The sequence below is a fragment of the Cricetulus griseus genome, chromosome 5, assembly GCF_003668045.3.
Source record: "Cricetulus griseus strain 17A/GY chromosome 5, alternate assembly CriGri-PICRH-1.0, whole genome shotgun sequence".
In the NCBI taxonomy this organism is placed as follows: Eukaryota; Metazoa; Chordata; class Mammalia; order Rodentia; family Cricetidae; genus Cricetulus; species Cricetulus griseus.
The window spans coordinates 163,637,025-163,660,667 of NC_048598.1; the positions used below are offsets into that span (position 1 = coordinate 163,637,025).

The window sequence follows — 23,643 nt, forward strand, 5'->3', positions numbered from 1 at the left end:
TTATTCTGGGAAGCTAAGTCTATAAAATATGTAAAATATAGAAGGATTCTGCCCATATAACTTCTGGTAAGTACAGCATGACTAAGACAACACTCGAATTAGCTTCAATTTGAGCATACTTTACCCCACCTTGTTTTCTACACAAGGACAAAGAGAATGGCATGAGCAGAGTTATGATGTGGGTCAGGCTGACAGTTTTGCCTTGACTAATGAAAAATTATTTCCAGAAATACTTATTCGTACAATGTTCCAGTTATTCACATTATCCACAAGTGACATCCAAACGATAAGGACAAACTCACCAATACCACTGGACAGATTGTGGTGGGTGGCAAAATATGGTCCTTCAGAGGTCCACAGTCACATTCAGGCTTCAAATGTGAAGCACATTTATTGTGCAGCTAAGAAAGGAGAAAGGAACAATATCAAATCTACATGACAATACATCCAGGGAAGAGTGAATTGAAACTTAGATGCAATAATACAGTATAAGTGCATTAGAATAATTGTAAGAACAAAAAGGCTCAAAATTGACTGCAAATTTTATATCTAACAATCCTGCTTTCTGTGACAAACACAAATTATTGCCCATTACAGTGTTCCCCTGCTTATCTTTCAGCATAATCTTGAAACTACTGTGCACTGTGAATGTTTTCTTTTTCTTTTTGACCCTCCTGTTTTCTCAAAGTCATTCCAAAGTGCACAGCTCAGTATGGGGCATAATTGATCCCATCATTAGTTTTAACTTTGTAATTCAATATGTAAATGTAACCTGAGATTCATCTCAGTAGGAGCAGGATATAAATAAAAGAAGATGATTATGATTATAAAAGTGTATCTTTATATTGTATTTACCAGCCCGGCATTCAGTTAGCATGTAATCATATAATGTGATATTTATTTTACAATATGTATGAAACTTAGCTGATATTTTTATCAAGCCTGATCACAACTTTAATTTTAAATGTATAAGAAAATGTATTAATTAGTTATGTTTTAAATCAATGTGATGATCAGTCAAATATTTGATAAAAATAATTCTTACTCAAAAATATTTAGAAATCACTCACTTATCACCTTATATCAGTTTAGTATAAAATATTCATAGTTCAGGGAAACCATATATTTTAACAGTGTAATGCGCCTTGTTAAAAAATACCATAGCAATCTTTATTTGCAACTAATTTCAGAAGTCTGCTCCATTTATCCATAGTTGTAATAATTCCCTAGTTAAGCAGTTAGTAAGCCACTGAGTGTACACACATTGTTGATTTACTATTGGTGACAGAACTACATTGAAGGAAGATGTCTGCTGTACTATATTCTAAAACATCTGTCACAAGGCCCCTGCCTTGGAGTTCAAGTGTTTGTTCTATAGTTAGTGCCCATTTGGCTGCATTATAGGAAATAAAAGTACCTTTATGTATCCATCCAACAAGCATCTCTTTCTCACAGTAGCACATAAACATGTCTAGAAAGGTAGGGTGAGCATCTTCTTAAGCAGTGATGACTTTTGCCAAGAGATAAGAGGCATTAAAGATAGAGAAATAGCCTAATCCCTGTGTACAATAGAACTAAGTAAACCTACACTATGCTTGGGCAAGAAAAACACAGCTTCCATAAACTAGCTCTTAAATATATCGGTTTATTGAAGCTATTCTCATAACATAAATAATAGTCCTGGATATTTGTATGCATTGGCAACAGGCTGCCAAGTGTGAGGTGGATAGGTTCTACTCTGTATACTATGTAAAAGTCAAAATCTTCACTTCTGATACCAGTCAATGTGAAACTTTTTTAAATAAATAGAATATATGTTAATATATACTAGTTAAGATACATTCATGCTGGATTTTTCTGGGCCAGATCTACTGACTAGAAGCCTTATAGGGAAAAGGAAATCTGTATTGGGAGATACCGAAAGAGTGGGAATGTTGCATGTTACAAGAGATTGATATGTGAGTACTGTCTGTACAAAGCATGCAACACCAAGGACTTCCAGAGAACTGTCAGAACGTAGGAAAGGCAAAGGACACTTCCCCAAATCCTTCACAGGCATATTGCCTTGCTGACATTGTTATGTTAGACTTCTTGTCTCGCTGGTGATAAAACAACAAATTGATGTTGTCATAAACCACCTATCTTATGGCATTTTGTTATATGAGCTCTAGAAAATGAACATATGAGAGTATGAAAATCTCATGCAGAAGTTGTGTCTTAGGGCTTCTCTTGATCTCTGCTTGCCACAGAGATAAAATTTTACTCTTCGATATTGTGTAAATATCTTAAAATTGAGGGCAAGAGGTTCAGAGCTTTCTGATAAGACAAGCCTCCTGTGTGCATGGTGAGACTGCACTTGATTCTTCCTTTTTTGGGAACTTCTGACATGACACACATGCAGATAAAGAAGGAGAATTGCTCACAGATACCATTTGAGTCTCATTCCCTTTGCCCCTGCATCTGATGTATTTCCAATATAAACAATAAATACAATTAGTGTAAAAATGTATATTAAGTCCTAAATGGAAAGAACTAGGGACTGGACCAGGAGACTAGGGTGAGTGTGGGTTCAATTCACAAGAGATCTCGTGGAATACTGCCTTTATAATCCCAACTAACCCTGTACAGTAGCTTCAAGTGTAACTGCCACAATGTCCTACAGCTCTGAGCTTTTTCTGGGCAACATGGGGGAATCTTAAAGCATTAGCCTGTATCAGGGCCCATAATCAAGTAAGTATCTTGCCTGTCAGTAAAACAGAAACACATACTAAAAGGGACTTCTCTTAAGAAAGAGCTTTGTGTTAACAAACAATGTCATGGAATATCTCATTTTAAAAGGAAAACCATAATCAGATATCTGGAAAATATATACTAATGGTTGTCCATTGTATGATATTCTTTAAAGAGGGAAAGAGCAAATCTGTGGGCAACATGGTAAAAGCACTGACCATTTTTGCAAGCTGTGATTCAAATTGTGTAGCAGATGTCATTGATGCATCCCTTTGCCCAGAAATGTACCTGACAATAAAACAGAAACTAGGAAAACAAATGAAGAGCTAGAAACCAAAACTATCAAACATAAATTTTGTGTTATGTTTCTTGTAAAGTTAAAATGCTCAAAACAAACAAATCTTCTAAAAATACAGTTCTCAACAAAACATAAACAATATAATAAAGTTCAAACAAAATTTGTTTTCTTAAGGTTACTGGTAACAATGTGTTTTGTGAACAGGTGTGTATGTGTCTTTTCAAAAGAAGTGACAATGCAAAAACTATCAATATCTCTCACCAGTAATAATAGCAAGTTTCTCACATTGGTGCTGTATCTTAAATACATTTTTTTACATTCCATATACTGGGAGCAGTCTCTAAATTCATACATGGGCAGTATTTGGAGACAGAGCCTTGGGGAACTAACTTGAACTAGATGGTGGTATGAGAGAACTCCATGAAACAGAAGAAAGAAAACAGCATATTTTCATTTTGTCTTGGTATATGATGCCATCTGTCAAGTTACAACTCAGGAAGAAGCTTAAATATGACATACACCCTCAGTCTGGAAGTCCTTAACCTCCTGAATGTAAGAAACAAAACCATTTATATTGAAAATTACCTACTTTGTAGTATTATGTGATAGCAATACAATCAGGCTAGGACAACTGGCTGTCATGTTATTACATGAGTCAGAATGTATAAAAAAGACAGAGTGTCCATAAAATGCCAAGGATTGTTGACTGTCTTCAAGGACACATTCCCAAAGTAAGGAAAAACAGAGACACTGAGGTCTTCCCCGAGGTTATAAATGAACTAGAGAACAGATTCATCCTGCCTTTTGAGCAAAATATCTAGAGGGAATAGTTCTCACCTTTCAAAAGTCCTTTTGAAAATGCTGTCCACAAAGCTATCTTTGTATATTTTAAAAGATGAGACAAAAAACAAAGTTTCTTTTTAAAATGGCCCAAAACTCTCCTTTAGGATAGCAGATACAGGCTTATATCTAGGAAAGTCATATAATATGAACCAGATTTTCTTGGAATTAGAATTGAGTTAAACACTTGGAAGTAATTTAAGAATTTGACAGCTCACAGTAGCACCTAATTTAGAGCCAGCTCTATGTTTATTAGAAAAATCTGTTTCAAGTTTGGATGAAAAGTGTGTGTGTGTGTGTTATGGAGTGGAGATGAGCTAATGAGAGAAGTGAATAGTAGAAAAAGTGAGGGAAAGTAGGAAAATATTTATTAGAAGAAGGAAGTTAGTTTTTATGACATAAGTTCAGTGGCCTGACTTATAGAACTGTATTTGTTAGTTGACACTTTCCTGTAACATCAATATTTTACAAATTCGGGGTACTTCCTTAATGATGGTATTTGCTAAAGAAAAACATACTATGGCTTGGAAAACTTAAAAACCATTTGAGCTTAATCTTTTCACTAAAAGTAATTCCATACATGATATCAAGTTAGTCATTCAAATGTTCTCAAATAACTGCATCCTAGTGATTTATGCTTCACAAGGGCTCAACCAGAAACAGTGGTTGAGCCATTTTTAAGGCATTTTTACTGAGCACACAGAGTAAAAACTATGTCAAGCTTGCACTCAATGGAGTCAGGACATAAGCAAAAACAAAAGTGAGTATTTTCCTGGTTTAGAGGACTGAAATGGAAGGCACAGAAAATAGTTGCTTACATGGTAGATACAGATTTTCACTGTTCCTTCCTTATGCTTTTACCGATTTTCCTTGCTAAGTAGGAAGATTTAGAATACAAAAAACTTCATTCTTAGAACCTAGCTGTATATCTACAAGATGGTAGGCTAAAAATAAAGAATTAAATACAATGAGGTTGCACTGACATAGAGGTGCTGAAATCAACTTTTGTCATTGACCTTTCGCAAGTCACTGAACTATCTGATGCAATTTGAGTGTACTAGATATTTTGAAACAGAATTTCAAAAGGAAGTGCATTTGAAATTCAGTAATTAACACTAAGAAGATTAGCATATTAGTCATTTTACTGAACCCGAGGACTTCCTCAAAACCTGTCCCTCCAGCCAGAGCTTCAGATGATTAGAAAATATGGACCATCAACCTGTAGCATTGGAGGAAAAATAGAAGCAGTGCTGACACACAGAAATGAGACCATGAGAGAACTATCCAGTGTTTCCTTTATAAATAAAGTAAAAAAATAGTCTGAAGAATAAAATATTAGCAGAAATACAGAACTGAAGTTGGAAGTGTTAAATGAGAGGTGGGAATTACCCATGGCCTTCCCAGGGGTTTCCTCAGCAGAAATCCACCTTAATAGGGCAGACAGTGGAGAAAACTAATACAAGGACTTATGCTTCATACTTAAGTCTGAGCTTTGTGGAACTCAAAATCAAAATGAGGTAAGCAATGGGGAGGCTGCATTTACTATCATGGAGTTATTATAGATTGCTGAAGAGGGCATATTATAAGAAATTAGTATTTCAAAAGTTTTTTCTGGTGGTGGAATAAAAGCCTACATTAGAGAAGTACCTTCTGTCAGGGAAATGAGCCAAGAGATTCTTACTCTGATCCAGTCGGGATGTGCTGAGAGCTTGCACTAAGGTTGGGAACGTGAAGTCAAAAATCTCAGATCTGGGAGAGATATTTTAAGGAAGAAATGTGAGGGCTTAGCATTCAGCTCTGTGAAGGAGATAATGTGAAAGACAGGGCAAAACTGACTTCTTACTCCCACAGTGACTAGAAACCTGGGCTGGGATCAGCAGGGTAAGGGACAGGGTAAGGGTTGAGTATTTGCTCTTGAGACCTTGATGTGAAAGTTTTTAATGCTTGGTGCCACAAAATTCCCTTTATGCTCTTTAAAGACATAAGCACTGTTCTGACTAGGATTGGGCAGTTTCCAGTTATAAATCTTCCCAAAATGAGACATAAATATCATGAGTACCACTCATGGAGTGCCTCATGAACACCAGGGTTGGCATTAGGCACCCATGACAAATTTTACCTATTTCACCGATTGCCCACTGAGTTGATACTTAATCATTAAGCATTCACTAAGTATTTGCTCCATTTCTAAATACATCTACACTGACATTTTACCCACTTAATCCTTAGACAATCCTATGGGATACGTATTGGAATTCCATTCTACCATGTAGAATATTGTCACAAAGTGACTCAGTACATGGATAAAGTGACATAGCTTATAAGTGACAGAGGCATTTTAATAATCTCTTTTCCTCAAGTTATGATTTCAAGCCATACAAAGTATGTAATGGCTTTTCAGGAAAGTCTTAAAGCTGCCATATTCATCTTCTACTCTTCTGTATATGCAGTTCCCCATGCAATCCACTCAGGAGGCCACTTAGACAGCTCATATGGACAATGCCGTATCTCTCTGCACCCTCCTGATTCCCAGAAAGTGAAGATGGCATTTAGATCTTTGGAGATATCTCTCAATTGATACCATTAATTGAAAGATCAGTTTTATGGCAAATTTTTCATAAAATGGCTCAAGGAAATATATGAATGATACTAAATATATATTCTGTTATCTAGCTACAAAATCAATAAATTAATAAAAGTATTCTTACTCTTGCTGAAAATTAAAATTCTGAGATTACTCAGAGATAACTAAAATGAGTGGAGACCATGATCAGTTTTTAAAATACTCAATTACATTTTAAATGTAAGTCAACTTGTATTTTGCATTATTCGTGGTGTGTGTGTGTGTGTGTGTGTGTGTGTGTGTGTGTGTGTGTGTGTGTGTAAGAAGATTGTTTAACATGTAAATTTGGGCAGAACACTGTAGGTCCACCAAAAAAATGATCTGCATAATTAAAACAGCTTCTTCTTCGGCTTATTCAGACAAAGGGAAGGTTGTTAATAATGTTAGGACCAATATGTTATTCTGTGGTAACCAAACAAGACAACAAAACACCCCCAGGCTAATAAACACTAAAAAAGAAGAGATGTTTGTTTACATTAAATTTTAGAAATTATTCAGATATAGCTGGGTCATCTGATAACTTTTTATTCCCAAGTAACTTGGAGCTCTTTGGCAGTCAACTTGGTAGTATCCCAGAACATCTCATGAAGGCCTTTAGTTATTATTACATCAAAAGCTCTTTGTGTCAGTTCACAATGCAGCTGGGGGAATGTGTGAATGTGTGTCCCAGGAAACAATGATGCCCAAATAGAAATTAACCCCTTCTGTTTGCCAACTTTTCATCTGTGGTTTCTGATTGCTTTCTTGGGAACTTCTGGAGCTTTGTGGGACCTCATGCAAAAATCATATAAACATGTTATCTCTAAGACCACTCATATTATCCTGGCTTCTGTAAGGACAAAGCTAAGCCTCAGGCAGATGATATAAGAAACCCCTAAGCTTTTAGCTGATTTATTCTAACTGTGAACCCCTTCCAGGACAGCTTGTCATGTGTTACTCACTGTGGTCTGACACCAAACACAGTGCAGCCCCGTCAGGCCCTGGTAACATTTAACTGTTTTGTGGCACTTATCACACTTGGTTGGGCAGTTGCCTTCAACCCAATAATGGTGCATGACCTAGAACAGAAGAAGAATAGGTGATAAGAGGAGGTAACCATGGTGACACATCTAGAAAGTCTGTGTAGCCGAACTTACATCCGTGTTCTTCTTTGACTTGACATAGGTCTTGATGCAGGAGGGAGGGGCTCTGGCCACACAGCGCTCATGGACTGTGTACTTGCAGACTGAAAGGAAGCAGGTACACAGATTCAGAGCTGACCCTGGTCCTGATTGCAGTTTTACAAGGAGGGAATGACATTAACAGAACCTCATTTCACATCCACAGTTCCCTAATCAATCCAATCAGCCACATCAAGGAAAAATGTCCAAGTCGGCTGTTTTTATCATGGAATACAAAAGGCCAATTAGTACAGGAAATAGTATGCATATGAGAAACCAAGTCTCCTCTATCATGGCATAGCAGGAAATGCTTAATTAAATCAGTCCTTGCTCAAATTTTTCACAATAATTCCCAGATGACAAAAATATTAAAGACAAATTGATGGCTGCCAAATGGCTTGGTGTCATTTGTAGAAGGAAGAGGTCTATATTTCACAAAGTACATACATGAGAGCAGCTGACAGGCACGGGAGTAAGTGCCCATGGTTTATACTGCTTTGTATATTGACTTATCTAATCTTTAAAGGGCAGATTTGTCTATTTCTAAAAAATAGATTTCATCATCCATGCCAGACCTTCAAGGAAGTTCATCTTTCATATTTCATCATGATATTGTTTCTCCAAAACCACTACCTTCACTAGGCAACGTATGGTTCTAGGAAGCAAAATTTGCCATTTGTATGAAAGCACATACTCATACATAAATACCAGCAAATGCATTTATGTATGCATGTATGTAATCTGTACCATAAAACAAAAGCATACACATGGGAGGGGTTGCATCTCCACATTTTGTGGTTCCAATCTAAATATTGGTTGGACCACTTGTTCTTTAACCTCAATGCTGACCCCAAACTAATGACTCAGATTCACAAATATGTAGAATTTTGTAAAAGTAAAATGTATCAGCACCTTAAAAATTCACTTCTTGAATTATTAATGGTATGCAAATAATGCTCATAGCATTTTATAATAAAACTCTGGAACATCCTGTCTACATGAGTTCCTCAGGCAAGAGTAAGGAGGAACACATACCAATAACCATTTTATATGGCAAAAATCTGTTTTTTCTATTATACTCTACTCCTTCTTTGAAAGTTATATTGTTTCAGTCAATTAAATCTGCCCTAAATTGTTCACTCCCTTAAAAAGTTATAGAAGTTCTGAAACATGTTTTTGTACATGGAGAATGTTCTAGTACATCTAAATCTTCCAAAGTGGCCATCAGAAATGTTCTTCTTATGTGATATGTTACAAACATATTATGTAATATTTTTATTAACATTTATATAAATTAAAAACAATCTTATTTTACATATCAATCCCAGTTCCTTTTCCGTCCCATTCTCCCATCTCCCCCAAGGACCCATCCCCCCATCCATTCCCTAGGAAGGGTGAGGCTTCCCATGAAGGATCATCAAAGTCTGTCACATGGTTTGGGGCTGGACCTATGCCCTCCCCCATGTATCTAGGCTGAGAGAATATTCCTCCATAGGGAATGGGCTCCCAAAGCTCCTTTGTGCACTAAGGCTAAATGCTGGTCCCACTCTTAGAGGCCTTGTAGATTGCCCAGGACCCGCACCTGACACCCATGTTCAGGGGGCCTGGTACAGTGATCCTAGTGCTTTAGAAATTATATATGTCTAAAACATTAGGTGTAGTTTTAATGTCAAATAATCCACCCAGAGAAACAAATTCCAAAGCATACTACAATGCAGAAAAGAAGGTGGCTGAACTGATGGATCAATGGGGAGCTTCATCCCTACTTCAGGGAATATCAACATTATTTTCAGGTAATAATGCTGTATATTAAATAGACACTAGATAATTTTATAAATTAGATAACATATATGTACACACCCACCCTTTTAGCAAATCTCTAACTGGTAGTGTGGATTTGTTAGAATAAAATAAATATTGTAAGGCAAGGGGACAGAAATTATTAAAATGAAAATAACTTATAATGCCTGATACACCTATGACTACAAAAGTCATATGAAGATTTTTCTTTATGTAAAAATAATGTGTCTGAGAGATTAGGGAAATGGTTCAGCAGGTAAAGGATTTGCCACACAAGACTAGAGTTTAGCTCCTAACAACTCATTTAAAAAAATGACCATCTGTGAGGCTAGCACAGGTACTGGAGACAGAGTCTCCCAGGGGCTGCACTAGTTGAGTTGTTGGTCAGTAGGAGAATCTGAGTCAATATGTAAAGTGTGGTAAACTAATAAGGTCAAGTTTAGACCTCCACGTGAACACACAATAACACATGGGAAACACACACACACACACACACACACACACACACACACACACACACAGTAGAAGGAGCAAGACCTGGATCTGTAAAATTTTTGATAATTTCAATGTATAAAATCTATTTTTATTCAATTAATCTAAACCTTTTATTTTTCTTTTTAAAAAAACTTGAAGGCATTATCTCACCCTGAAATGCTAATTACAATTAAAGTGGTTAACATATGAGGTAAATATAAAATACAAATAGTACATAAATATGAGAAAGCAGTGGAAGATGTCTAAATATTCCAAAGAGAGATGAGAAATATGAATACATTAAATTAAACAACAGTAGAAAGAAATGTCTAAGGAGTTGGAAGATATCGTTAGTTTCTTTTGAAAGGAAGTTTTTTGGAGACCTGAACACTGAGAAGCTACAGGGAAATACACATGATAAACATTATGGGTCTTGGGCATGTCACACAAATAGAATGATTGCATGAGATCAGTTTTCCCTCAAGCAATGTGACAACATCAGGAAGAGCCAGTGTACTCACAGGAGCAGCAGAGGCCCTGCTTCCCCACGCCAATCAGCATGTTCAGGCAGAGATTGCAGTAGGCAGGCTTGTTAAAGTGTTTGAGTCGCCACACATGCTGTCCATCATCCTTCACATTCTGCACAGGCCGTGAGAGAAACAGATTTCACTTAATAGAATAAACAGTAGACTCTGTATGTGCCAATAAAGAAAGCTCAGGCTGGACAGAAGCATCTGAAGACAATCTGTTCCCTCATCTCTGACTCTCTACATTACAAGATCACCACGGAGACTTCAGAAAAACACGTGAGCACTAGCCCAACAAGATACTGCCAACATTTCTGAGATGCTGTGACAACCCATGAAATCTTGCCTAATGTCAACAGCATTCCCAGCCTCTGCCACAATGGCTGCCAAACAGAACTCGCCCCGAACATGAGACATGCCTGCCTCGCCTTTGAGTAGCTCATGGTTAGCACACAATTCCACAAACAAATGAGTAAAAAGAGAGAAGTCCTTGGTTGAAAGCCTGAGAAATGGAAACTTGTTAAGACTCTTACTAATTGTTTTGTGTTAGGAAAAACAGAATTCAGAATAAAGTTAGGTTTTATAAGGCAGAAAAATGGGATATAACGGCACAAGCAATGTTTAAAAGTCAGACATGGTGATTCTAGGACCTCAACTGCAGAGCCATAATATAATCTTTACAAATATACTCTGTATTGATAGCTGGGAAACCAGCATAGGACTGTTACAGACCCCCTGAACTGGGATTGACAGGTAAAACAAGCTTGTTCTAATTTAAGTTTTAAAAGGGGAAAAAAGAATGTATTCTGTAATAAGTACTAACTTTGATGAAGAGGACAAGGGTATAATTGTATGACCATTAATTTAGCTGTCTTGTAAGAATAGTAATTTTATCCACAATAAACATTATCATGTTTATAAAAATCACTGTAGTTACATGTCACAATAAAACCCTGGGTTTACATTAATTCACAATTTTAGTAAAAAATGTGCTATATTGTTTACTATGCTAAGTAAATCTACAGAATTTTAATAACTAATGGCATTTATTACATCTGTTTTGCTCAAGATAAAAATAACGCAAATTTATAGGATGCTACTTTATGTTTAAAGTCCTAAAAAAGGGTAAAAAAAATACATGACGTTATCATGTTACCATCATTTTGTTTATTATTACATACCCTTCATATAGCATTCACCAACTTGTGTGAAATTATGAAATTATTGAGTTATTCTATCAACACTGACATAATTCATAATTTTTCAAGATATCAAGTTACATGCTTCTTACAGAGTGTTCACCAACTAATATCTGCATATATATTATGTATTTGGGTACTATAGAAAGATAACACAGGCATAGATCATTTTATTTTTATTAATTATAAAATATTAATGATAATGTTTCTAACTACTCTCTCTTACCACAGTAAGAGCTAGGACACTGATTTATAATATCCATAAATCCATAGTAACTAATTCTCACATTAGAATTAGAAATGTCAAATTTGCATCATAAGATGAAACATTAATGAAAATGCTTCCTGGGAGGTACTTGTCAATGGGCCCCTTGAAGTTCTGCAAGTTTTGAAGGCAGGAGCACTGACTTGTTTTTGTCCCAAGAAGACATTTAAAGCACAAGCAGTTATTAAATAGATTGTACAATAAAGACTCCACTCTCTCCAGAGGAGAGGACAGACTTATATGTTGTCCTTGCTAATGAAGACAGGCTGAACAGACGTCTGTCCTACATAGAGACTGGATTCCCAGTCCAAGGTACCAGGCTCTGAGTTGAGTGCTGTGTTCCTTGCTTGGCTCACTTCTTTAATCTCCTTAGGCTAAGCAAGAAAGGCAAGCCAGCTGAGCTGTGAAATGTCTAGTGCTTGCTTTGCTGTGAGTAACAAAGCCAACTGTCTCTGGCCCAAGGGGTCTCATGCTCTCTGGTACTCAGAAACTGTAGAGAGCTGATCCCTTACCTTGAAGGTCAGATTAGTTTCAGGCCTTTTACAATTGCTTAGCAATATTCAAATTTGTCTTTCAGATAATGGACTGGAAAGCTCTCAACAGAAGCAGCTATGAAAGGGTACAGATGATTATCATGGAGACTACATCAGGAGACAGAATTTTAAAAATTATCCTCCATAATTTAAAAAATTAACTTCATAATAATTCTGAGTTCAGTACTGGTTTGGATATGTCATCATAATTTTAGTAGCTTTGCAGCCTAAAGAAGATAATAAGTGTATAATTTTGCGGTAATCTGTAATCTGTATTTTTATTTCCACCATGGTAAAAAAAAACATCTTGATTTAAAAGTATTACTATGAAACTGTTGATTTTTGATAATCTTTGAAAGTAGAAGTGCATTGCTTTAAGAAATTCTCCAGTAAAACGAGAAAGGGACACATTCTAATTTTCATATGTTTTGCTGTTTTTATACTCCCTGTCATTTCATTTTAAGTGATTGTCCATTCCATGTGAATAAGCCTCATCCTGTTGGAGAGCACATATGGACAAGTTAGCTGGCATTTTCCTTATCAAAAATAAACAAGTCTGAACGTGGGTGTTCTGTCAATCAGAACACTTAGCCATGTTACAGGCTGCAAGTGATGTACAAATCTATTACCCGGGCAGAAAATGCTTTACCAAAGGAAAAAAAATTAATGGTTTTATAGCTCTTCATCCAATGCACTGCCCAAATATGTCAGGGATGAAATATGTATGTGGCTTCTCTCAGAGAAGAAATGGGAACCAAGAGCCACCTCCTTCTCAGGAGTGCAAATTGCACCCTGGCTATCTGGATTTCATGTCTTGTCATGTCTTATCTTATTTAGATTGTAAACTTGGTAGAAGAGAAAGAATAAGTCTTATTCTATCAGCAGAATACATTCTTATTAATGTTTTTATGGCAAATAAATATATATCAAGAAGGGAATTTGCATTTTTTAAGGAATCGGCAGAGAATTTAAAAGGCATGAATCCTGGCCTACTACAAAATATGGAAACTCTGTCTTGCTTTTCTTTCTACTTCCCTGTCTAATAAAATGAAGGCACCCACTTTCCTTTCTCGGGCCATAGTGTGAGGTTTCATTATGCAATACCTGCGAAGTTAATTTAGCTCCTTGAAGACTGGTGTTATATAAACAGCAAATATTATTAACATCATAGGGCTGAGTTGTGTAACTTCAAAATGTTTCAGCCTAAAGCATTGAGAAGGATGTTTCTGGATCCATTGTACTTTATTTTATAAAATACTGTTTTTCCCCTCTTCTCTATCCGAGATATAATACAGGTCTGTGCCTATGACAGGGAAGACTGTTCAGTGATTCCTGGACAAGTCCACAGTAAGAAAATGCTTTCAGCACACTACCTCTACTTTCAGTTTTCTAAAAGCCAAACACATGTGGAAAAATGAAAAGAAGAATGTGCTTTGGTTTTATTGTCATTTGCCTGTTTATACTATAGTTTCTGGAAGTATTAGTTATTTTTTTTCTCAGCATTTTCCAGGACATACACACTGTTCAAATGAACCCGGGCTACTCTAAAATGTATACATTTTCAAAGGACTTTAAAAAGATATTTTACTGACATCCCAGGCCAAATCCCCCCAAACCCACATCTCACTAAGTTCCTTGAATACATAGAAGAGAGAATGTTTCAAGTTAGTTACTTCCATTGTTAGATAGTGACAATTATGGTATCTTGTATATTTCACCAATATCTCCAAAAATTATAACACTATAGTAAAATCTGTTCTCTTTGGCAAAATGTTGGGCTATATTAAGTCTGGGCACGAAGAACGCATAGAGATGTATTAATATCTGGACAGAGTCACAGTGATTGCTCATTTCCAGACTGTACTTTCTACAGTCAGAGGGGGGTCATGCTATCCTTAGGACACTCCAATCAAAATGTCACCATATCACACTGTATAATAATATAACAGTTTTCCTTAAATAACCTGTAACAGACTCCTGAATCTTACCTGGTTTTGCAACTCCTTAATAGATTGATCCATGGATAGAGAGTGGCAAAACATTCCTAACCAAGTTAAAATTTTAATTGAAATGTGGCATATCAGTTTTTTTGCCAATTATGATTTAGTTTAATTAAAGCACATCACTGACTGTCACTCTTAAATCTCACCAGGGAACACATCCCTTCTTTGTTATTAATTCAAGCAGAAGAATGAAGAAAAATGCACTCTTAAACACTCTTAATCAAAGGCATAGTATATATTACATATAAAGACTAAATGCCATATTTCTTTGAAGCCATGTAGTGAGATGAAAACATTCCATTCAAATGCAGCCCAAGCCCAATGTGGCCACATCTTATATAATGAAAAAGTTGAGGTTCTTCCTTCTAGTACTGATTTGCTAAATGGTTGTGAGAGACTATCTTCTAAATATTTAGAAGACTTCTTTAAACCATCATCAGAGACTTTATGAAGCAGGCAGCAGTCAATGCAGAGACTAATAATAAGGTCAGTGTCAGGAACTGTGAGTTCTCAGTCTCAAATGGGACATCTTTATCCCTTCTGTGTCAAGGCTCATAGAACCTCAGTAAAGAAGGGCAAGTGGGAACACTGTAGGAGCTGGTGGATGGGAGGAGTGCTGGGAAGGCTGTATTCTGGACATGACACGGCCACTGCACTCATAAACTCACAACACATGTGCTTATTTGCCCATGATCCACACATAAACCAGCCAAAATGCAGGCATGGATGAGGAAGGCTCATGCAAACTCATCCTTAGAAGGAATGCTATTGGCAGCCAAGAGGTATTAAAGCAGAGGTTTACAGCCTTCCTACTTCTGTGACCCTTTATTACAGCTCCTTCTGTTGTGGTGACCCCCAACCATACAATTATTTTTATTACTATTTCATAAGGGTAATTTTACTACTGTTATGATCATAATGCAAATACCTGTGTCTTCTGATGATCTTAGATGACCTTGTAAAGGGTTCAACCCCAAAAAGGGGTCATAACCCACAGGTTGAGAAGTACTGTATTAAGGAGAGAGACTTATTTTGGGGGACTGTGACTGCCGGCATGTTATATGTGCTAAAGTGGGGGGCCCTATACCCATGCATATGAGGATTGCACTGAGGAGAAATGGAGATGGAAATTGGGGGCTGGTGTTGCAGGATCAGATCACCTTTTGTTGTATGTAGTTATGAAATTATCAAAGAATAAATTTAAAATAAAATAACATCTTTTCGTACGTTTTGATTTTGTTTTTAGTTTTGCTTTCTTGGGAACAGGCTCTCACAATATAACTCTGACTGGTCTGGAACTCTCTCTGTCAAGCAAGCTGACCTCAAACTACTGGCAGTCTCACTCTGCCTCCTAAGTGCTGGGTGATAGGCCTGTGCCACCGTGCCTGCTTGAAACTAAATAATTTCTTTCTTAAGATGAGTTAAAGTTTCTTATTTTAAGCAGGCAATAGTTTTATGCACTAAATTTAATGTTAATAATTTCAAATCGTTATTATAATTTTAGGACTATAGATTTCAGAATTGAAGCATTTCTATTTCTTGTGTCCGAAGGAGGGAATCCTTAAATTCTGAAGTGTCAGGAAGGGCAGCCATGTACAGCACTGTTTCTTTTCCTTGTCAGTTAATGTACGCTGAGGGGACTATCAGAGGTATCTTTGCTCTATACTCATTTTTTCATTACTTCTTATAACTAGATGGAGTTGTCCTATTGTTACAGTGTCCCTAGATTTGCATTCTTTCTCTGCTTCTCAAGACTAGCTAAAAATTAATTGAAGTTACTTTTGTTTGTAACATGTAAAACCATAATGACAGCAGACCTAGTGACTCACACATATAGTACTAGCACTCAGGATCCCAAGGAACGATCTTAAGTTTGAGGCAGCCCTGGAATGCACAATGAGACCTTACAAATAAAAACAAAAGCAAGCAAACAAACAAAACAGTGACAGTCTAGATCAGATTCTGACAAACCATAGCACTGTTCAAAATCTGGTTAGTAAATTGCTTTTGTGAATAAATCTTTATTGAACCAGAGTTTTGTTCAAGCATTTATATAAGAACTGTGATTGCTTTTATCCTATCACATCATGGAGGGGAGTTTAAAGACATGTGGCCCTGGTACCTAAATTATTTAATATCTTTTATAATCAGCTTCTAGTCTCTAAAGAAGTAGTAACTACTAACAAAGAGTAACATTTTTATTCTCTGATACATTGAAACATGTTAGTCTTGTTTCTGTCACAAACCTGCTAGCTTCCTTTAATTGTGGGCATCTCTTGTACCTATGAGTGACTCAATGCTACTCCTCACTGGCCCTAAGTACTGTCAGAGCCATATTTAATATCCGGTAGAATGGTCAGTGTTCCTCCACCTTGAGGAAGCTCTTCTACCTGACTCAAAGCTTTAACCCTGTACAGAGAACTTGGATTTCTGCCAAGATTTCACAAGGGCACTATACTGAAATGGCAGAGTGAAGTCGGGCCATCTCCTTCTGTATATAATAAAGAAAACTTAGTTTTCTAAGTTTTGAAAAAAAAAGAGAGGCTGAAACATTTTGCAATTAACCATTTCAAGCAAGCCTTATATACCAATGGTCTTGGAAGACATGACTTTCAGTTTTTTTTTTTTTTTCTTAATCTGAGTTATATAAGTTTTAAGCAAAGTGCTGTCCAGAAAACAAACAAACAAATGAAGGAACAAAAAGCAAACATTATTCAATGACATGAATCCTGAAAAGGGAGGACAGAATTCTTAGGTGACCAAACACATAAAGCTCTTAAATTACCCTCAGCTGTCAGACTGCAATACTTTGTCCTTTTCTGATTAGTTTGTTTGGAATTTTGTGACATTTGTAGAAACTATTGGACGGGAAAAGAAATGGCAGCCACTTTATAGTAATTTAGTGAGTATCAGGTCACGAGGAATGACTTCTGGTTTAGGGAGCAAAGCAGACACACTTGAAAATGAGAAGTGCCTGGAAACGTAATGAATAGAAATAGTAAAGTGCAATGAAATCAAGTGCTGGTCTAGCTTTGTGCTTCCCAGGTCCACTCTTGTCAGGACAGGTTGGCTAGCACACTGCAGTAGCTTTCAAATATACTATGACAGTTAGGAGGTGGTCATTTAGGATCTACTCCCCAAGGTCACACCTGAACATATGCACAAATGTATACGACAATTTAGCAAAGCAGACTTCACATGAATGGCCACTTTCAAGATTTGCACAGAGATTCCCAATTTAATAGGCAAATCCAGGATGGGTGTGGAGGGGACACAGAATGCCATGAATGGAATCCTTTGTGAGTGATAACACAGTAAGGGCCTGCAGGAAGGAAGCAAGTTTCAATTCTTAAAAAACAATGGCTCACTCATCACTCAGCTGTCTTTGAGGTCTCCCTAAGGAGTTATCTCTCTAGTAGATGCTGTTAACCGAGATCATGTTTTACAGCTGTTATCATTTTATTTAAATTGAATTTAAATTGTCACATTATACCTTTATATGAAAAAAACTAAATGGAGTGAAATTCCTTTTAAATTTTTTTTTTTTTTTTTTTTTTTTACAGCGGGGGGGGAAAAAGTTCAATCCCATATTTAAAAAAAAAAAAAAAAAAAAAAAAAAAAAAAAAAACGAAAAAAAAAAAACCTATCTTTGTATTAAGCAACGTTGCACTGCCATCTAGTGGCCATATTTGGGAAGACAGTCCGGGTGACCAAGGACCGCCCCCCCACTCCCCCGTAAATCGATTTCTCCTGTTAAATTCCAAACAATCCTTTTGCACCCAAAACATAAAGAATTAATTTTCAATACAGTGGTAACAGAAACTACATATAACTAACTGCTAAATCAAACTCAAAGGTTTTTATCCGGATACTGTCACACTAAAATGAAGTACAGTCTTTCTTTAAATCTTTGATTTAAAATTTTATAGATCTATAGTTAAATGCTATTTTAAATGATTTTTCAAAGTATTTATGTGGTATAATATTTTAAAATCGCTAAACCATTACTTCCAAATAAAAATATCTTGTCAGGCTTTTGTTTTGTTTGTTTTGTTTTCTTCCCTCAATTCAAGCTTACAAACTCCTTGCTTTTGCTCTATTTCTTTCTGTGGGGCTCTGGGTAGTATGGTAGGCAGGTGCTGTCCCACTGAGCCACCTCACCAGCGCCAGACAACCGCACATCCTTCATACATCCCACACCTTCCCTCCTCCTCCTATATGATCTCTTCCACTTAGAGTTTGCAACTTTTAGTTTTGAATTTGTGGATTTAATTTCTGGGAAAGGGGTATTTTTGCAAGATCCTTGTGGTGATAATTGTTTATGTTATAACAAATAAGGCCTGCCTGAAGATCAAAATGCAAAGCTAGCGACATTAGCTAGCCATAGAGGCCAGGCAGTCGTGACACACATCTTTAATCCCAGAACTCAGGAGAGAGAGAGATGGATCTCTGTGAGTTCAAGTCCTCCCTGCCCTAAGTGACAATGAGTTAGTCTAAAAGAGAAACAGAGCTCACACTTTGATCCCAGCACTTTGGATCACACACCTTTAATCCCAACACTAGCAAGATGGAGACAAGAGTGATATGGTTGGGCAGAGAGAGGAATATAAGGCAGAGGAGACAGGAACTTTTTGGAGTCTTGGGTTTTGAGGAGACATATGCAGTCATATTCAATCTGAGGATTCCTGGGGCTTTCACTAAAGGAAAGAGCTAGTGACTGGCTGCTTTGCTTACCTGACTTTCAGTTTTAACCCCAATATCTGTCTCTGGGTTGTTATTATTAATACCAAGTAGAATTTGTGCTATGGATCCTAACTTATCTGACAGCTGTACTTTGCTGCAGTAAACCTTATAACTTTGCCATTTTACTGTTTTCCTTTTATTTTCCTCATTGATCTCTTGACATTATGCTTTCTTCATAATTTCCTTATAAAATACTATGTAGCTATATGGGAATTTATCATTAAAAATTAGAGATTGTGTACAGCAAAGATCAAAACATACTTCATCATTTTTCAAGGTGAATGAATGTGTTAGTTCCCTTGCGTGTTTTTTTCTTTTTTTGTAATCTTTCTCTTAATTTATCCTTATTCACAAAGCAGTAGACTGAGATAATCCCTAAGTCCTCATATAAAGTTAAATATTCAAACCAGAATTGTGAAGAATAGCATATACTTTTTAATAAATTATTTTAAGGATAATTCCCATATGTATTTCAACTTTCTGCCCTGTGACTACATCTGAAATTCCATGGATCTTCTGAGGAAGAAGGTGAGAGAGACAGCAAAAAATCTGGGGGATCAAGATGGAAATTAGACAATGCCAATCCCCTGAAGCCTGCTTTTGTATTCCTACATCCACAGACATTCCTAAGCCCCAATCCCATTTATATTTCCTACATACCTATGTGCAACATTTTGTTTTCCATGGATTTGTGTTTCACAAAACCACACTGTGGGATTACTAGAAGTTAAGAGACTCACTACATGGTGAATGGTAGAAGATGACCCACTCTCCTGATCATGTGATCATGGAATGCTGCCAAAGAGTGTCTCAGGGACCCAGTGCAAAGGCTTACATTTTCCAAGCCCAGCAGGACAAGAAGTGGAATAGTCGTCATTCCTCCTTGAATCCACTCCTCCAGAGACACAGTGCCATCACGGTCATAGTCAATTTCTTCCATCATTTCATGGAGGATCTGTAAAAAGAATTTAATTTATAAAATCGTTATAATTCAACAGGTCATTACCTCCAACAGTTTAGCCCATACTGTGAGTAGACACTTAGTGAGAGTAGAGAAAATGTCTGTAAATAAATACATTAATTCTTTTATTGGGAAGATAGTTGACTTTGCTATGATTTATAAAAACAGGCTTTCCATGATGATGGGTTTTTTAGAAGCAGGAGCTCAATTTTTAAACTTTTTCCCCCAAAGACCAGCCACACAGTGAGAAGTAAAAGGTACTTTTAATACAATGATGATAGTAGTCTCTAATTACTTCCTCAAGATCATGTTTTAAGTTCATATATATGCCAGAAAGTGTCTGGACAAATTAACATCATGTTAAAGAGCTCAAATAATTCTTTGTTAAGTAGTAATAGGTGAGGGAATTAAGTTGTTCTTAATTGCTTATAACAATTTAACAGAGCCAAAGCCTAAAGTCTAATCATATTTCATTAGATTTCTTTGAAGACAGCTTGCAAGTAATGTACAAAAATGGGTGATTGTGAAACAGTCACCTTTTTAGAGTGTGGTGATAATGTGGATGATTATTTCAAAGGTTTGGGAAAATGTAATGAGATGATGTATTAGTTAAGTTAAAGATCCCTGGCATAAACAGGAAGTTCCATTTAGTGTTTGGGTGACTATTAACACAAATATATACATTTTATGTAAGTATAAATTCATAGATATGTAACATATAGTATATATATATATATATATATTATATCCAAATTCCAATTATGCTAACCTTGGTTGCTGTGAAGGTCAACAGGATTTTAATCTAGGAAAATTATGTATGTTAGAAACATAGAAGAATAAGGGATACATTGCCTTTATATAAAATAGGCATTTAAATCAGTTTGAAAAATACATCCAAACATCTTGAGAACAATGATGTGAAAAGATGTTATGAATGTGATCCTTGAATTGGAAGTGTAAAAAGTAGTTCCTTTGCCTTCTGCCTGGTTGTTTGGTGTCTTTTGTCAGAATGTTTCCTTTGCTAGCAACAAGGATCTGTTGAATGGAGAAGACTTTGGGGAGCAGGTCACATCCCCATCATTATTTCATTATCTTCAGAATAAAAGACAAAACATTTGGAATTTGATAAAATGACATAAGATCTGATTGAAACATTATTTCACTTTCAGATATGTGTATGAATGACTAGAGATGATCAAGTAAGAGAAATAAGCTTGTTGTGATGGCTCATACCTGAGATGCCAGCACCCAGGACCCGGGAGCTGGAATCCTGGGAGTTTGAGGCCATACTATACTAAATAGTGAGATCCTGTCAAAGCAAAAAACAAGGCATGGTGAGACTTGTCTCACAAAAGTATGCCTGATTTTTGGCTTTGTAATGAAGGGGCTTAATAATTAGCTCAAGTTGGCTGAATACCTCACCTTCTTTAGTGCCAGAGTGATGGGACTGAAATGATATACCATACATACTCAGCCTCATACTTCAATAACTCATGCTTACTAAACCCAATGTTAGAGCCTGGATTCATTTAACAAGTTCTGGCCAAGGACATCTAGGTCTTCCTGTTAGATTCTAGCAACCCCATCGTGTTCACTTTCTCTATTTGTGTATATGAAAAAGAGTCTATAAATGTTAAAAGGAAAAGAGCTGTTGAGGCTGTAGCAAGATAAGGTGGTGCGCTATGACAGCAAACCCATGTTGAAAGTAAGGATGTTTACATAACTCTCTACTATTTGTTCTGTCCAGATGGGAGGCCAACATTATCATGATAACTCAGACAAATGATGCCATTGTTGTTATTTGTAATCTCCAATAGATATCAGTCACGGTCAAATGTTCAGCCACCAACTGCTGCCTCCTTTGGAACACCTGTATCTCACTTTGGAACAACACTAGGCACCAAAAAACATGTTTTCTGGCAAGTTTGTGGTTATCTACTTCTGCTTTGACAACTGATAGAAACAGTTTTCCCCTTCCCTCGCTCCCATGAGAATAAGCAGATGAACAGTTGTCACAGACAGAAAGCTAAACAGGTGGGAAAATACTAATCTAGGTTTTTTTTTTTTTTTCTGATCAAAAGGAACAACAGAACTTCTATTCATGATTTTAGTAGATTATTGAGATGAATTCTTCAATTAATTACACACTTACTGATTCCTTGAATTCCATAGACAAACTACAAGTTCGAATGACAGTGTCCCTTGCTGTGAGCATAGGCACATTTTCACCACAAAACCAATGCAACCAAAATGCAGTTGAATTAGAACATGAGAACAGGAAAAAGTCTCAATCCTGGTAAGAATGGTGTCACTGTATTCAAAGGACTCAGGACTTCCCTGCCTTTGATTAAGATGGAGGAGAGGGCATCTCGAGCTTTATCATGAAGGTAGCTGTATAATGTGAGGGCTGATTTACAAATAAGTTCCTCAGATTTATATGGTATGAAGACCTTTTAAACAAAACTGAATTGCTCTCTTCATGACATTTCATAAACTTAATGTGCTTCAACATTTAAGCAGTCAAGTGTCTAAAGTTAAATTGCCTAAAAAGGAATATTTCAACACATTTTAATGATGCTGGAGTTTTTTTTTTAAACTCATACACAATAAGACATCTTCAGTTTCTTAGAAGACATCTTTATTGTTTTAAACACTGTTTCTTTAAATAAGTCAGTAAAATTTTCCTCTCTGTGTTTTTAAGTAGTTGTAGAGCCTTGAGTTAGCAATTTCAACATATTTGGGTCTCAGTTCACCCACCTAGGGAGTAAGTATATTAGTGCATCCTCCAGTTACAGGCGCAAATAACATGCAGGAGGGTGACACCATGCACCTTGGATGTAAACACAGCAGCCCCTTATGTAGCATGACCTTGGCAATGGCCATCAGAAGTGTCCACTTACCCTTTGTATGTAATCTCACCATTCATAACATTATAATAAACATGACGAAGAAAGAGCCAAGGTCGCTGCCTACAACTTCAGAACACCACATGGACCCTATCATTCCATGCCGAATCAACTCAACTTCCTGTTATATATAGTGATTGAAACACAAAAGTTAAAAACAAATGATCACAAAACATTAGGTCCTGAGAAAACTGAAAAGGAAAGCGACCATGCACACATCAGTGAATACTTTACTCATCCATATGCCTACCGGGTTAAGTTCAGTGACATCCCATTCAAGGTACTCTGCAACGTGCATCATCTGGCTGATGATATTTTCCAATTCCTGGAATGGGGTGGGAGGGGATGGAGGATATGTGGGAGTGAGGGAAACAGAGGAAAGAACTAGTTAATCTAGGATTTGGAGCATTTTGTTCAGTTAGTACAAGAGTTTAAATGGTTATATGACCAATTTTTGAAAATCATATGCATACATAGAATATATTTAGATGTATTTTAACAACATAGAAAAGAGTGACTAAATCTAAACTTTATTAACTGTTATAGAGTCTTATAACTGATATACAGAAAAAAGGTAGCTT

At 36.5% G+C, this 23,643-nt stretch overlaps 1 protein-coding gene across 6 annotated transcripts in view; it reads right to left on the reverse strand.

Annotated features, from left to right (window-relative positions):
• Positions 1-23,643, reverse strand: part of Dgkb (diacylglycerol kinase beta) — a 649,271-nt gene that overhangs the window by 495,507 nt on the left and 130,121 nt on the right. For all 6 annotated transcript variants that reach the window (XM_035445438.1, XM_035445436.1, XM_035445435.1 and 3 more), the window contains 6 exons: positions 23,313-23,387; positions 20,031-20,150; positions 10,447-10,564; positions 7,628-7,716; positions 7,433-7,549; positions 303-401 (listed from right to left, as the gene is read on the reverse strand). In XM_035445438.1, coding sequence (XP_035301329.1) covers positions 303-401; positions 7,433-7,549; positions 7,628-7,716; positions 10,447-10,564; positions 20,031-20,150; positions 23,313-23,387 — 618 coding nt within the window. The remainder of the gene's footprint in view (positions 1-302; positions 402-7,432; positions 7,550-7,627; positions 7,717-10,446; positions 10,565-20,030; positions 20,151-23,312; positions 23,388-23,643) is intronic.